Source organism: Oratosquilla oratoria, unplaced genomic scaffold (assembly GCF_046742065.1).
Source record: "Oratosquilla oratoria isolate Oo_2021 unplaced genomic scaffold, ASM4674206v1 SCAFFOLD82, whole genome shotgun sequence".
Lineage (NCBI taxonomy): Eukaryota > Metazoa > Arthropoda > Malacostraca > Stomatopoda > Squillidae > Oratosquilla > Oratosquilla oratoria.
Window position 1 is genome coordinate 387,501 of NW_027467746.1, and position 15,472 is coordinate 402,972.

The 15,472-nt window shown below is 50.0% G+C and overlaps 1 protein-coding gene across 1 annotated transcript; it reads right to left on the reverse strand.

The window, feature by feature from the left end:
- Positions 1-9,004: 9,004 nt before the first annotated feature.
- On the reverse strand, positions 9,005-14,401 carry LOC143024030 (uncharacterized). The gene is made up of 2 exons (XM_076182743.1): positions 14,307-14,401; positions 9,005-9,632 (listed from the first exon to the last, which is right to left on the reverse strand). Exon 2 carries the CDS (start codon positions 9,551-9,553, stop codon positions 9,164-9,166), a length of 390 nt encoding a protein of 129 aa, XP_076038858.1. The 5' UTR covers positions 9,554-9,632; positions 14,307-14,401; the 3' UTR covers positions 9,005-9,163.
- Positions 14,402-15,472: the final 1,071 nt, after the last annotated feature.

Below are 15,472 nucleotides of genomic sequence, written 5' to 3' on the forward strand. Positions count from 1 at the left end.
ATAGGACAGTTTCCACATTGTATCTTGTAGACGATACTTTTTTCTTCGCCGTTGGCCACGACTTTGTTCTGGCGCTTAACAATGTCTCCTATTTTCGTTCCCGTGATGATCGCAATCTTGACACCGGCTCTAGTGAGCAACTGTCCCAACTCGCCTGAGTAGCCCGAGTTTGGCACGGACAAATATCCCCTGCTATCATTTTCAGTCACGTCTCCTCTGTTCCTTATGCTTCTTTCTGCTATATTTAAAGCCTTTTCTCTAAGTCGGTGCAACAACCCTTTCGGATAACATAGTTTGATGAAAACGTTGTAAATGTAATCTATTTCATCTCTGATAAATTCTTCACTGCAAATACGGTATGCTCTCAGGAAGAATCCTATGACCACTCCACTCTTTATTCTCTTCTTATGGCCAGAGTAGTAGTGCATGATGTCTTCTTTATTGGTACTTTTTCTATGAACCGAGAATGCGGTCTTGTTATCTTTCCTCCAGATGATGGTGTCGAGGAAGGCCAATTTGTTATTTGTCTCATGTTTTACAGTGAACTGGATGTTTCGTTTGACATTATTTAACCTCTTCAGTTTGTTGTCCGTATTGGTGTTCTTGGGGGCAACGACTAAAACATCATCCACTGTCAAATAGGTTCGAACGGTAAGACTCGGGAAATTTGAGAAGGCGAGAGAAACACACGACACACCAACAAAATGTGTTTATTCGGAATAACACAGGCTAAAATTAAGTTTACACAAAAGATTAAATTATAAAAACAAATTGTAACTTCCCTGGGTGGGGAGAAAGAGACTGAAGTGGCCTGCTCGGCAAGCAGACAGGTCTCTCTTGTCCTTCGACGACGACGAGCGTCGGAAAAGAAGTGCCTTCCAGGTTCTCCATGCCCTTCCTTTGCACGTCCGGGAGGGTGAGGGAGAGTGGAAGGGCATGGATCTGCGCATGCGCACAGCAGTAGTGACCTCGTATAGGGACAGTTGGCAGCACTGAAGCCAAGCATGACCTCACGATGACGGTCCTTCGGCCGGTCAGGTGCACTGGCTCACCAGCACCAAGCTTCGTCTCGGGCCAAATCACGTGGTCGACGTCCGCGCCGACAGCCCTCCAAGTCTCGTCACGTGACATTCCTCCAACGAAGGGGACAACTCGCGACGCGGGTCGCGAGTTGAAAATGTGCCTATTAGCCTTGCTACCTCGATCTTCCGGTATGAGCGAAAAACCTCAGGATCTTTCTTTTTCCTTGAGGGAAAACTCCGATGGAAGATGGAGTAGCTGTGGCTTCTCTGGCCAAAACGGCATGACATACAAGTGTCGAATGTCTGTGTGTGTGTGTGTATGTAGACGTGACTGTATGGGATAAAAAAAAAACGATGTCTCCTTCCTCCGGATCTGGGGACAAAAAAATACAGCAGTTATTTGTTTCCAAGTCTGGACAGTAGGTCCGCCCCCACATTCTCGTTCCCTTTTATGTAACGCAAGGTGTAGTCAAACTGTTGCAAGTATAGTCCCCACCTGGTGAGCCTGGCGTTGGCTGTCTTGGACGGCTTCAAATGCTCCAGCGGCATATGATCCGTCTCCAAGACGAACTTACCTCCGTACAGATAGAATTGAAATTTCTTTATCCCATCTACCACACCTAGTAACTCACGCTCGATGGTGCTGTAGTTCCTCTCAGCTGCCCGCAATTTTCTGCTATGGTAGGCCACTGGGTACATCCATCCGTCCTGCTCCTGAAGTAGAACAGCTCCGACGGCGTCCTGGGATGCATCGGTTCGTAGCGTGAAGGGTTCTCTGGGATTCGGGAGCTGCAATATGGGACTGTTACATAGGTGTGATTTTAGTTGTTGGAATGCCCTTTCCTCTGTCTCTCCCCAACTTACTCTGTTTGGAGCACTCTTCTTTAGAAGGTTATGCAGCGGCAGTGCTACCGCGGCGAATTCGGGGATGAACTGCCGATAGTAGCCCACAAGGTTGACGAAGGCCCTCACTTGTTTCTTCGTCGTAGGGATCAGGGCCTCCTTAATCTTCTTCACCTTGTCCTCTTGACAACCACATTTACCATTTCCCACTGTGTGGCCCAGATACTGGATTACGGTCTGGCCGAGTTCCGTTTTGGAGGGTTTGACAGTCATACCTGCTGCTGATAACCTCTCCAGTACCTTCCTTAGCACCACCATGTGCTCCTCGAATGATTCCGTATGAACCAAGACGTCGTCGACGAATACCTCTGTGCCGGGCACATCGTGAAGTACGTCGCGCATGATCCTGTTGAACACCGCTGGGGCATTGGTGAGGCCGAAGGGCAGCACGGTGAATTGGTACAGCCCCCATGGTGTGCCGAAAGCTGTAATCCTCCTGCTCTCGGGATGTAGTCCTATTTGAAAAAATCCTCGGGAGAGATCTAGTTTTGTAAAAAACCTTGAATTAGCTAATCTAGAAAATATCATCCGTTGATCGGACATTGGCTCTGCGATGGGCCGTGTGATAGAATTTACCTTCCTGTAATCCCCACACAGCCTTACTCCTCCGGTCTTCTTACCAACCACCAATACGGGACTGCAATACGGGGAAGTCGACCTTTCAATTATTCCCGCTTCGACCATTGCGTTTATTTCTGCCTTGACGTCGTCCACGAGTCTGAGGGGTATAGAATACGGCTTAGTCTTAACAGGGAATTCATTGATTAACTCAATGCGGTGGGGCTCCACTTGGGCTTGCCCCGGCTTGTCGCTAAAAACGTGGGCGAACTCCCTGCATAAGGACACAGCTTCGTCCTTTTGCCCGCTTTCCAGGCAGTCACTTACCGTTACATCTTTCCATGTCTCGTTTTGCCTGGCTTGCGCTGTCTCGGGGCCTACATCATTCTCACCTTCCTCCGAAATGACGGTAGCACAGCCTACTAGCTCTCTCACCTCGTCCTGGAACTGTTTCCTAACTAAGCGCAGGCATCCTAGCTGCTCAGATGTCCTATGTCCTGTCACTCTTTCCTTTCCTACATTCATACTAGCTACGGCCTGCTGGGGCTCTATATAGCGCTTAAGCATGTTCACGTGGCAGTGTTCCCGATCCCGTGGTTAGTCTTATGGTGGCCCACCTGTATGGTGTAGTTGACCTCGGAATTCCTGGCAACTACTTCGTAGGGCCCACGCCAGGTGGCCAACAACTTATTATGGGACGTAGGCATTAATAGCAGGCACTTGTCCCCTGGCAGAAATTCTCTCAGCTCGGCCTTCCTATCAAAGTAGGACCTTTGGACCTCCCTGGCCTTAACCAGCTCCTCCTTAGCAAGTTCACACGTGGCCTGGAGCCTATCTGCTAAGTTGAGCACATACTCATACGTAGAGCTAACCACGGGATCGGGAACACTGCCGTCCCACAGCTCACGCAACATCTGGAGGGGCCCCCTGACTTGCCTCCCATAAATCAGTTCAAAGGGGGAGTGCTTCAAGCTACTCTGAGGAGCTTCGCGGTATGCGAAGAGCAAGGGTGCGACAAACCTAGGCCACTCCTTAGGTTGTTCGCTCGCCATCCTCCTTAGCATCTTTTTCAACGTGCCGTTGAATCTCTCGCACAGACCATTGCATTGGGGGTGGTACGGCGTAGTTCGGATGCCTTGGATCGAAAGCAACCGTAAGAACTCGTTCATCATTCCCGAGGTAAACTGGGTTCCTCTATCACTAAGGATTTCCTTGGGCACCCCTATCCTGCTGAAAATTCCCAGCAATGCCTCCGCTACAGTGATGCTCTCTATGTTCTTAAGAGCTACGGCCTCCGGCCAACGAGTAGCAAAATCGACTAGCGTCAATATATATTTATAGCCTTCTCGCGATCGGGGCTTAATGGGACCCACGATATCGACCGCGACGCGTTCGAATGGCGTGGCTATGATGGGCAGCTGTTGCAAGGGAGCAGGCTTAACTCTGCCCCGGTCTATGTGGTTTTCTGGCACGTATCGCATGATTTTGTCCAACGGGATATATCTGTGGCCATACCCGGCAAAAAAGAAATCCTTGCTGATCCTATTGAGGGTCTTATGGTATCCCATGTGACCTGCTAATGCTGCCTCGTGTCCAAGCTTAAATACTGCCTGCCTATACCGCTCTGGTACTATGAATTAGTGTTTAATCTCTTGACTTGTCTCAACCTTCCTATACATTCTTCCTGCCTTCCTTACATAAGTCATAACACTTTGACCCACTCGCCGTACGGTACCATCCTGAAGTTTCCTACGTACGGTTTCTAACGAGGGATCGTCTAGCTGCCTATCCTGAACTTCCTTCGAATCTATTAACTCCTGCATCTCAGGCACAGTCAGAGGCACCGCAGCAGAAAGGTTTCTCACCATTGCGCGGGTTACTAACGGCCTCCTGTTACAATGTCAGGAGAACCTTCTGCCCACGAACGTGGCGAGCTCCCGGCAAGGATGGGACGCTCGTTACTGGTCTGACCTTGATTCGTGCTCATGGAGTCGTCCTGAGTACTCACCAGATTGGCAGCGGTCATGCCCGCACCCATCCTCCAACTCTGCGCTGGCTGTTCGCGCCCCTTGGCTCGCATTCCACCATCTTGTTGGGGACGACCTCGTGGCGCCGTCCATGAGCCAGACTTAGCCCTATTCATGCCGCTCCTGTCGGCTACCTGCTGCCTATACCATTCACGTGACTGACTTACCTCACCAGCACCACCTATTCCCTTACTCTGTTCTCTCCTAAAGGTATTTCTCCCGTACGCTGCATAGTGTGCTTCGGCCTTAGTGCACACATCCTCTATGCTAGTCACCTTATCTAACCTAAGCTGCGCAACTAATTGAGGACTACAAGCCTTCTCGAACTGGGTCCTCACCAAAAGATCCACTAGGCCCAAGAACGTCTTCTCTGCTCCATCTTTTTCAATCCAGAGCCCTAGGCGGCTCGCCAAGCGACTAGCATATTGTGATGCCGTCTCATATTCGAGCATTTCTGCTTCGAAAAATTGTCTGCGGGCGTCCTCACTGGACACGCCATACGCTTGAATCAGCGCCTGCCTCATAGAGTCGTGCGTTCTGTCCTTCGATGGCACACTCATCAATATATCCAGTGGCCTTCCAGAGAAAAGGCTAATGAATTGGATGGCTTTGGCGTCTTCGGACCATTTCATCCTACCTGCTATATCCTGGAACCGTTCGATAAATGTTTCAATACTCTCCCGTTCTGAATACTTCTCTAAATTCGTGGCCGCGGGCACGAAAAACGTACCCTGGTTCTCGTTCTGACCGTTGCACGCGAGTCTTCCCCGTTCTAGCTCGTGATTCCTAACCCGCGCGGCTTCCTCCATGCTAAGCCTAGCCATTTCCTGCTCGTGAGTCCTAGCGGCCTCCTCGCGCGCCCATTGCCTGTCCTGTCGTTCCAAAGCCTGTTGTGATTTCACGTATTCAGCGATCTCGGCCGGGTCGGTCATTCCTAACCCTTCCTTGGCCTCCTCTATGATCGCTTGGGCGGTCCTGAAAGTACCTTCACTACCTGCCATGATGAGCGCTGAGTTAATCCGACAACTGCGTGGACGTACTTAATACTAATCATGCACACTTCACTTGTCCCGCAGTTCTGTATTTCTCTCTATCTCAACCGAGTCCCTGTTCGTGGCGCCACTGTCAAGTAGGTTCGAACGGTAATACTCGGGAAATTTGAGAAGACGAGAGAAACACACGACACACCAACAAAATGTGTTTATTCGGAATAACACAGGCTAAAATTAAGTTTACACAAAAGATTAAATTATAAAAACAAATTGTAACTTCCCTGGGTGGGGAGAAAGAGACTGAAGTGGCCTGCTCGGCAAGCAGACAGGTCTCTCTTGTCCTTCGACGACGACGAGCGTCGGAAAAGAAGTGCCTTCCAGGTTCTCCATGCCCTTCCTTTGCACGTCCGGGAGGGTGAGGGAGAGTGGAAGGGCATGGATCTGCGCATGCGCACAGCAGTAGTGACCTCGTATAGGGACAGTTGGCAGCACTGAAGCCAAGCATGACCTCACGATGACGGTCCTTCGGCCGGTCAGGTGCACTGGCTCACCAGCACCAAGCTTCGTCTCGGGCCAAATCACGTGGTCGACGTCCGCGCCGACAGCCCTCCAAGTCTCGTCACGTGACCCACGTGACATCCACATATCGAAACCAGGAGGTGTTTCGACCCATTATTTTTACAAAATGATCCCTCTAAAACTTCCATATAGAGGGATGCTACTACGGGGAAACCAGCAAAGGTATTAAAAAGCGGACAGTTGAGCACAGGAATGACGTCAAAGCACACCGAGTATCAAACTCGCTAGTGGTTCATGTAGATACTCATGGCCACTTACCAGACTGGGACAGAATAGAGGTGCTGCAGAAAGGACATCCTAAGAAAAGAAGAAAAATAACTGAGGCAGCTTACATCGCTTCCCATCCAAACAACAACCACCGCGATGGGTTTATTCAGTTAACAAAAACGACGAGCCGTTTGATACTTTGCGAGGCAGAGCGGAGGACGAGAGGTCAGGTCGATCATGGTGGAACGCGGAGAGCTTCGGTGGGTATTTAGAGTGTGAATTGTTTGAAGGTGTATCTACACGCGGGAAGTGAACTCTACTCACTTCCCGTAAGATACACACACACACACACCTCACGAACATAGCCACGACCCACGCACAAACATCTACACTTACTTTTTCTTCAACTAAAATTCGCTTCCTTCCGAACTTTCTCTTATACTACATCTTCTCATTTCAGTTTACCTCCCACTAAAGATTTTTCCGTTTTTCCACCTTTCTCTCTTACTACGCCTCTTACCATTTTCTGAACTTTTGGTGATTGCAATCTGTTTTTAATCCCGGCGTCGGCGCCGCCGTCCAAGCTCCCAGTCTATTTCTCCCGTGCCACGACCACCAACAGCCCCTAATCGCTCGCTAAATCGCCCGGTGGCAATAGCCCTCTTTTATACACTACTATCTTTTAATTTTCTTACAGACATTCTTCCCCTCCCACAAAAACCGATCCCGAGCAAGCGGGTGGTCTTTCCTAGGAATTCAGAATTCAGAACTCTGAAAAAGTCCTGGTAACGACGAAACGTCAGATTAAATCACTAACGGATCCCTGTGCTTATCTCATCACCCATCCACTCACGCGCGCACACACACACACACACACACACACACACACACACACACACACACACACACACACACACACACACACACACACACACACACACACACACACACACACACACACACACACACACACACACACACACACACACACACACACACATATATATATATATATATATATATATATATATATATATATGAATATTGGGGGAGTAGATTCTCTTGTAGACATGTGTTGTTGAAGTCGACAGCTTTAAAGAGAATGTTAATCTTCTTATGGGTATTTTCAAGCTTTCTAACAAAACACGGCTATTTAGGGGGTAGGCATAAACCAAATTACCAAAGTAATTAATTTAATTCACAACGTTTCGTCTGGAGGGAGAAATCATCAGGAAAATCTGTAACATATAAATTACCGACATACAGAAACAAAAAACATGGGTATAAATAATAAAAATTCAGCAATCAAGAAAATAGACATCAATACATCAAATCGTAAACCAATACAGATACATAGACTGTTGTGTGTGTGTGTGTGTGTGTGTGTGTGTGTGTTTGTGTGTGTGTGTGTGTGTGTGTGTGTGTGTGTGTGTGTGTGTGTGTGTGTGTGTGTGTGTGTGTGTGTGTGTGTGTGTGTGTGTGTGTGTGTGTGTGTGTGTGTGTGTGTGTGTGTGTGTGTGTGTGTATGGTAAAGTGTCCGAATGGTTAGGCTCAATGACTAAAACACGTAGAAATGTGTTGGCTCTTTATTTGTAGCACAGAATATGATATGTGTGTCGGAGGCTGAATGGGGGAGAGAACTAATCGGCACTGTGAATATGCTATCACACTTACTCTTTCGTGTCCTGAACCAGCACTTGCTTGTCCACGACCGCCTGGTAGCGTAGTCAGAGATAATCTGCGTATTGTCCGGAGCGGGCTAGTCGCCCTGCTGGTTCAGCGTAGCTAGTCCTCCAATCAGATGCTAGGATCTGGGTCACGTGATGACGCGCATCTGGGTCACGTGATGACGCGCATCTGGGTCACGTGATGACGCGCATCTGGGAACAACGGTCGTGCTAGGTCGCGTCCCCCCGCCAGCTTAACGCGGGAACACGTGACCCAACGCGAGACGCTTACCATAGAAATAGTCATGCGTTCTACTCATACCACATCCCTCCCCCTGCCAACAAAAGGCAGCGACAGCCGCCGAAACACAAATACCAATTCAGCGTGAGGGAAAAACCGATGTGTACGACGTAAAGAGGTGGCCCACCAAAAATGGGTCGCCTAGTTACGTCAATCACTACGATAAAAAAAACCCTCCGCGGCAAAATGCCAACGACAAGAAAATTAACAAACAAAAAAATGGGAAATAAAGATACAAGGGCTTCTGCCCCTCTGCAGGCGATGGTGTTGTCATGAGAAGGGGTTGGTGTCCTTCACTTGGCGGTGCTGAGCCCTCTCGTCATCTGAGAGGTGTTCGACGTCCCACGACCAGCAGAGACTGGTAACCTGTAAAAACAACAACAACAGAATCTTGTCCCAGAGGGGGGGGGTAGCTGTCATTCAACCGATGCAGGGTGCGAAGGAAGTATATTGATGTTTTCACAAATGGGGAAATGTGTGCACAACTGAAAACGAAAAAAAAAGTATGGACATGACAGGTTCCAACTTACGTGGACGTACACGGAGAGGTCACACGGCTGTATCTTCCCGTCAACCTGGTGCGTGTGCGTGAAAGATGCTGCTTCACCCTGTCGACGCGCTGTGGAGCTCCAACCGCTCCATGCCACAAGGCATTTAGCTGCCTGCTACCGACTTATGCTTTGCAGAGCTGTAAAAATGAGCAGCGGCAGAAACTTTGCACAGAAGAGGGGGGGGGGGGTTACGAGTGGATCACACTCCTAACAAATATGTATATACAACAACCATTATTTACATGAAATATTTCAGAACGAGGGGAAAAATATGCACCTGATCGCTGCCAAATGACGGCAGGTGTGAAGAGAAAGTCTCTACCATGATGGTAGGTTGGAATCCTTCTCACGAGTGATTACTCGGAGGGGTCAGACTCGCTACTCTGGAGTAGGTCTGTAACCTCTTGCTCATGTGTGGGGAAAGCTCTTCGTACGTTTTTATTCTCACACACAGAGAGATTGCCCTCGAGTTTGATCCGGTCCGTGTGGACACAGAACTCACGTCCCGACTTGATATGCTTGATGGCATAAATGACATCGCTCACCCTTCTGATTACTCTATAGGGGCCTTGGTATAATGGCTGCAGTTTCTTTGACACCTCCTGTCTAGGTTTTGCGGTTACGTACACTCTATCACCAAGGGCGAGCTGCTTTACTCTAGCCCTGGGCCGTTTCGTGTGCCTGTCAATAGTGGCAGCCTCTATGAACTTTTGGCACCTATCGAAACATGCATTTGCTAACGCCATTGTTTCGGCTGCAAGGTTTTCGGCGTTGTACCAAGGGGCACTTGGCCTGGTAAACTCAGTTATAGGTAGGACGGGGTCTCTGTGAAAAAGGAGGAAATGAGGGGAACCTCTGAGGACTCTATGGTACGCGGAATTGTACGCCAACACCGCCAGAGGAAGCATCTGGTCCCAGCCGGTTTGATTATCCTTTACTAGGGACCGTAATATCTTAATTATTGTACCATTTACCCTTTCCACTATACCATTACTCGAGGGATGCATAGGGGCGATTTTGTGGTGGCTGATGTTTGCCATCGCCATCACCTCTATGAACGTCTCGTTCATGAACTCACCACCGCCATCTGAGATTACCTGCCTTGGAGCGCCATGTATGGCCAGGACGTGTTGTAGAAAGGCACGGGCTATTGTCCTCGCTTCCTTTGAATTAATAGGTACAGCGACCAGGAAGCGGGTTAGTACATCGACTACGGTCAGGATGTACTTCGCACCAGTTAGCGTGGTGGTTAGTGGACCAATGAGGTCAACGTGCACTCTCTCAAATGGAGCTTTCACGTCAGGAAACTGTCTAAGTGGAGCTGGGAGGTCATAGGAAGGTTTGCAAATAATGCAGATTTTGCATTTTTTGATAAAATCCTTCACATCCTCCGACATCTTAGGCCAGAATGCAAACTTCTGTAGGCGTTCCAGAGTAACTTGGATTCCGCCATGGCCGGCCATCGGAAGGGAATGGGCGATGCGTAACGCTGCCGCCTTTGCTCCATCAGGGCATACCAGGCGAAGCTCTTCCAACTGGTATGCATTCCTACGCGCATGATATAGGAGTCCGTCGGGGAGGAGTCGGAACTCCCCGATTGGCACTCTTAGGCGCGGGATCTTTGGCACTTCTGACGTCACTCCTTTGAGGTACTGTTTTACTCGACCCCAATCAGGGTGTGTATCCTGATCCTTTTGGATCTCAACCTGGTTCCAGGTGATGGTATCCTCCTCAGTAGTTGTGCATGAGTTCCCTCGGCCACCCGTGGTTACGGCCGAAACTATGAAGTCATCTATAGGGTGGTCAGCCCCCCGTATCCGAGAGAGTGCGTCCGCAACAATGTTGAGTCTCCCAGGTATGTACTCGACCTGGATGTCAAAGTCGGCGATGGCCATCTGCCACCGGAGGATCCGAGTGTTTGTGCCCTTAACAGTGAAGAGCCAGACCAATGGCCTGTGATCACTCATCAACCGGACAGGATAGCCCATGATTAGTGGGCGGTTAACCGTGAGACCGTACACTGCCGCTAACGCTTCTCTCTCCACGGTGCTGTACCGTCTCTCATGCGTGTTCAGCGTGCGACTGAAGTACGAGAGTGGACGTCTCGCACCTCCTTCGCCCTCTTGCTGAAGCACGCCCCCGATAGCCGAGGCACTAGCATCGGTGGTGAGTAAGAACGGTTTGGAAAAGTTGGGATATGGAAGGACCACCGTTGATGACAAATGATGCTTGAGGGACTCAAACACATGCAACTGAGGAGGTGTCCATGCACCAAGCACACGATTGTTGTGCTTCCCTGCAACGTCACCCTTTGTCATATCTATTAGGGGCAACGAAATGGCCGCGAAGTGCGGGATAAATTTGCGGTAATATCCCGCCAATCCCAAAAAGGAAAGCAACTCTTTCCGACGCGTTGGCCGGGGGAAAGCTTTGATGGCTTGGACTTTCTCTGGCTGGGGCTTTATCCCTTCCTGGGATATTACATGGCCTAGGTAAGCGACCTCCTTCTGGAAGAAATGACATTTCTCCAGCCTCAATGAGAGGTTTGCTTCTTGCAACCTCCTAAGGACATCCTCAAGATTCTTGAGGTGGTCGACCCAGGACGTACCCAGAACAATTATATCGTCCATGTACACCATCGCACTGACCCCTAACAGCCCCGTTAGTACCTGGTTCATCACCCTTTGAAAACAGGATGGAGCGTCCTTTAACCCGAAGGGCAGAGACGTGAACTCGTAATGCCCTTCGGGAGTCGAGAATGCCGTTTTCTCGCAGCTGCTCTCCATCAATGGGATCTGGAGATAACCCTGCTTTAAGTCAAGCAGAGAGAAAATGACGCTGGAGCCGAGACTGCGCAGCATCGAATCGATGTGGGGGAGAGGGAACCTATCATCAACCACGTGTCTATTTAGAGCACGAAAATCAAGACAAAGACGAAGGGTTTTGTCCTTCTTCACAACGAGATGGGCGAATGATCCCCTTACTGAGCATATCCCCAATGAGGTCTCTAATCTCACCTCTATACTTCTCAGGGAAGGGATAAGATTTGCGGTAGACTGGCGGTCCAAATGTCCGAATCTCGTGTAGGAAGTGAGGCGTCACGGTAAGTGGATCCCCCGGTAAGGCAAAAACATCGGTATATTTGACCACTAAAGAGGTCAGAGCCATACTTTCCCTGCCATGTCTATTAGGGAAAATTTTCCCTACTTCCACACGTAACTTGTGTACGCGAGAGCCATCCACTACGTTAGACGCCTGGACCATTCCCACCGAGACGTTAGTTCCACCGTCTATTAGCGCAATCTCCCCTAAGAGAGAAATGTCTCCGACCACCTGGTCCTTACGAACCTCATGGGTGTCCGGGCCCAAATTCAGGAATGGAACTTTACACCATGCCTTGCCATCTTCCATCCTTATCAGCTCTACTACTCCCTGGCCGAGCAGGTTGGCGCCTTCGGCATATGGGCGTGCTGTAAACAGCGCCGAGAAAACCTGACCTGCGGGAGCGAGCTCGTTTGCCCTCTCGAGCATCAATCCTACGGTTCCCCCTGAGAACCCAGGCACCCACTGATGTTCAATTGACTTAACCGAGAAAGTGGGAGTTTCACTTTCCCGGTGGAAACTATGACGCTCCTCGCACACGGCGATGAATGGCGGTGAGTGCTGAGCCGTCCCCGCAAGGATTACGGGAATATCCTTGCCCTTAACTTGGAATGTTAAAGGACTGAACGTCAACGTCACTTTGTGCGCCGCGAGGAAATCAAACCCTAAGATAATTTTGGCCGGCAAACCGTCAGCAGGGATGATAAAGAAAGGATGGTGGAACGAAAAACCAGCTAGATCAAAAGGAACATCTACCTTGCCAAGATTTGGCATCTCCGACCCGTCGGCCACTATGATTCTAGTGGTACCGACCTGGGAGCCTTCCATGGCGGTAGGCAAAATGCTCTTATGGATAAGAGACACCGCCGCTCCCGTGTCCAAGAGGGCACAAATAGACTTACGCGCGAGTGGCTCTAACAAGGTAACTGCGACCATGGCTAAGCTTCCACTCGGCGTACGGGAGCTAGCTAAATCGACGTGAACAATTGTCACTGCCGACTGCTGTTCAACCGTCACCTTGGATTGTGGACACTCCTGCGCTGGCCGTTTTTTGACGAGCCACTGGCTGCAAGACCCCTCTGAGCCTCATGACCGACACTAAACTCAGTCTCCCGAATTCGCCCTACACCCCCGCAAGACTTGCAACACGTGGTAGGTCGACCGCGTGGTCTATAATAACACACATCAGTCGCGTGTCCTGCTTTCTTGCAATGGGTGCAGTATGGACGCCACCTATTGCGATTACCACGGCCACGGGGACGCTTCCACGTGTTCCTTTGTCCCCCATGTCTGTGAGTCGAGTGCATGGCTTCCTCGTGAGGGCACGTTGCGATCTCTCGCTCATGGCGAGGGCGCACCTCCACCTCTTGCGAATAGCGAGAGGGTGTCTCTGACTCTCGCAGATTGCGAGGAGAGGAAGAGCCTGGGACTCTGTGTACAGTGGAAATGTTATGTGATTGTGAAGTTGAGTGGGAAAAGACGTCTGTGGCCGGGTATTGGTGGGTCACGGCAGGTGCGGCTGGGTACAAAGCCATAGGGGAATCGGCACCGCCCGCGTACACCGTCTTAACCGAACCAGGATGCCGATGGGCATAGTCAATGGCCGCATGGAGAATGGCAACAATGGACGCTTGCTGGTCTGAGGTGAGGGTGGTGCCGAATTGAGAGGGCATAGCCCGTTTAATGCGGGTTACCGCAGTAAAATTAGCCCACTCATCGCGCTCTGGGTGATACACCGTGTAGGCCGAAACCATGTCGGCCAGACGAAGCGCGAATGAAGTGAGTGTTTCGGCTGGATGCATAGTTGCTTCCGCCAAACGATCAGCTAAAGCGCCAGCCGACGCGGGCGCGTAGAAAAAAGTGCGGAACGCTAGTTTGAACGCGTTCCAATCATCAGGATGCCCACTTTTGGCTAACCGAGCGGCAATCGCGGCATCACCGGCAGTTTTCTGCTGAGTGACGGCGATTTTGTCAGCAGATTGGTAGTGGGATGATAATTTATCCCTGATGAAATGAATATTGGGACATCTGCAGCCGCCTGCAGTGCCCTCGCCTGGTTGCTGACGGGTACACTCGTACGCCGCGACATGGCAAAGAAATAACCGGCCTAGCTCTAGCTAGCACTCCTGTATGTGCACTGAGTATTTGGAGAGTGTGGACTTTGTAATTTGTATGTATGTTCACTGAGTAATAGGAATGGGTACGTATACACGAGTTAGTCAAACTCTAACCACCGCTTGCCACCACTATGGTAAAGTGTCCGAATGGTTAGGCTCAATGACTAAAACACGTAGAAATGTGTTGGCTCTTTATTTGTAGCACAGAATATGATATGTGTGTCGGAGGCTGAATGGGGGAGAGAACTAATCGGCACTGTGAATATGCTATCACACTTACTCTTTCGTGTCCTGAACCAGCACTTGCTTGACCACGACCGCCTGGTAGCGTAGTCAGAGATAATCTGCGTATTGTCCGGAGCGGGCTAGTCGCCCTGCTGGTTCAGCGTAGCTAGTCCTCCAATCAGATGCTAGGATCTGGGTCACGTGATGACGCGCATCTGGGTCACGTGATGACGCGCATCTGGGAACAACGGTCGTGCTAGGTCGCGTCCCCCCGCCAGCTTAACGCGGGAACACGTGACCCAACGCGAGACGCTTACCATAGAAATAGTCATGCGTTCTACTCATACCACATGTGTGCGCGTGCGTGTGCGTGCGTGCGTGCGTGCGTGTGTGTGTGTGTGTGTGTGTGTGTGTGTGTGTGTGTGTGTGTGTGTGTGTGAGTGTGTGTGTGTGTGTGTGTGTGTGTGTGTGTGTGTGTGTGTGTGTGTGTGTGTGTGTGTGTGTGTGTGTGTGAGTGTGTTTGTGTGTGTGTGTGTGTGTGTGTGTGTGTGTGTGTGTGTGTGTGTGTGTGTGTGTGTGTGTGTGTGTGTGTGTGTGTGTGTGTGTGTGTGTGTGTGTGTGTGTGTGTGTGTGTGTGTGTGTGTGTGTGTGTGTGTGTGTGTGCGGAGCTCAGGAAGCTTCAACTAGATATAATGTCTTAATCAGAAGTGAGAAGACCAGGCAAGGGCGAGATCAGTAGTGAGGGTTACACCTACGTCTGGTCGGGACAAACCGATGGGGCCAACCAAGCGGGAGTAGCTGTAGGCAAATCTACCAAACTACAGCACGCCGTTGTAAAGGTTACTCCGGTTGATGAGCATATAATGGTGGTAAGGATGAAGCATAACTTGGGCTTCATGTCTCTTGTTGCACTGTATAATTCTACTGAGGCTTATAACCTTAGAAAGAATATATTCTAAGCAAAGCTTGAATCTATAGTTGACCAGAACTCACTACGAGGCACACTCATTTTTGGGGGACGACTTCAGTGTGGTTAAAGGCACCGACAGAGCTGGCTAGGAGACATGCATTGACCCCATGATTTTGGAGCCTAAAACGTAAACAATTCTCTTCTGAATTCTATAAAGTCCAGAGGGCTGAGGGTTGGCGGTTCCTGGTTTCTGAGACAAGGGCCACACTGATGAACATGGTATAGCAATGCCGGAGGAGTGGCCAAGGAGA

Bases quoted from the DNA above. Each gene is read 5' to 3' on its own strand.
- LOC143024030 (XM_076182743.1), bottom strand. From the start codon at position 9,553: ATGGCGTTAGCAAATGCATGTTTCGATAGGTGCCAAAAGTTCATAGAG.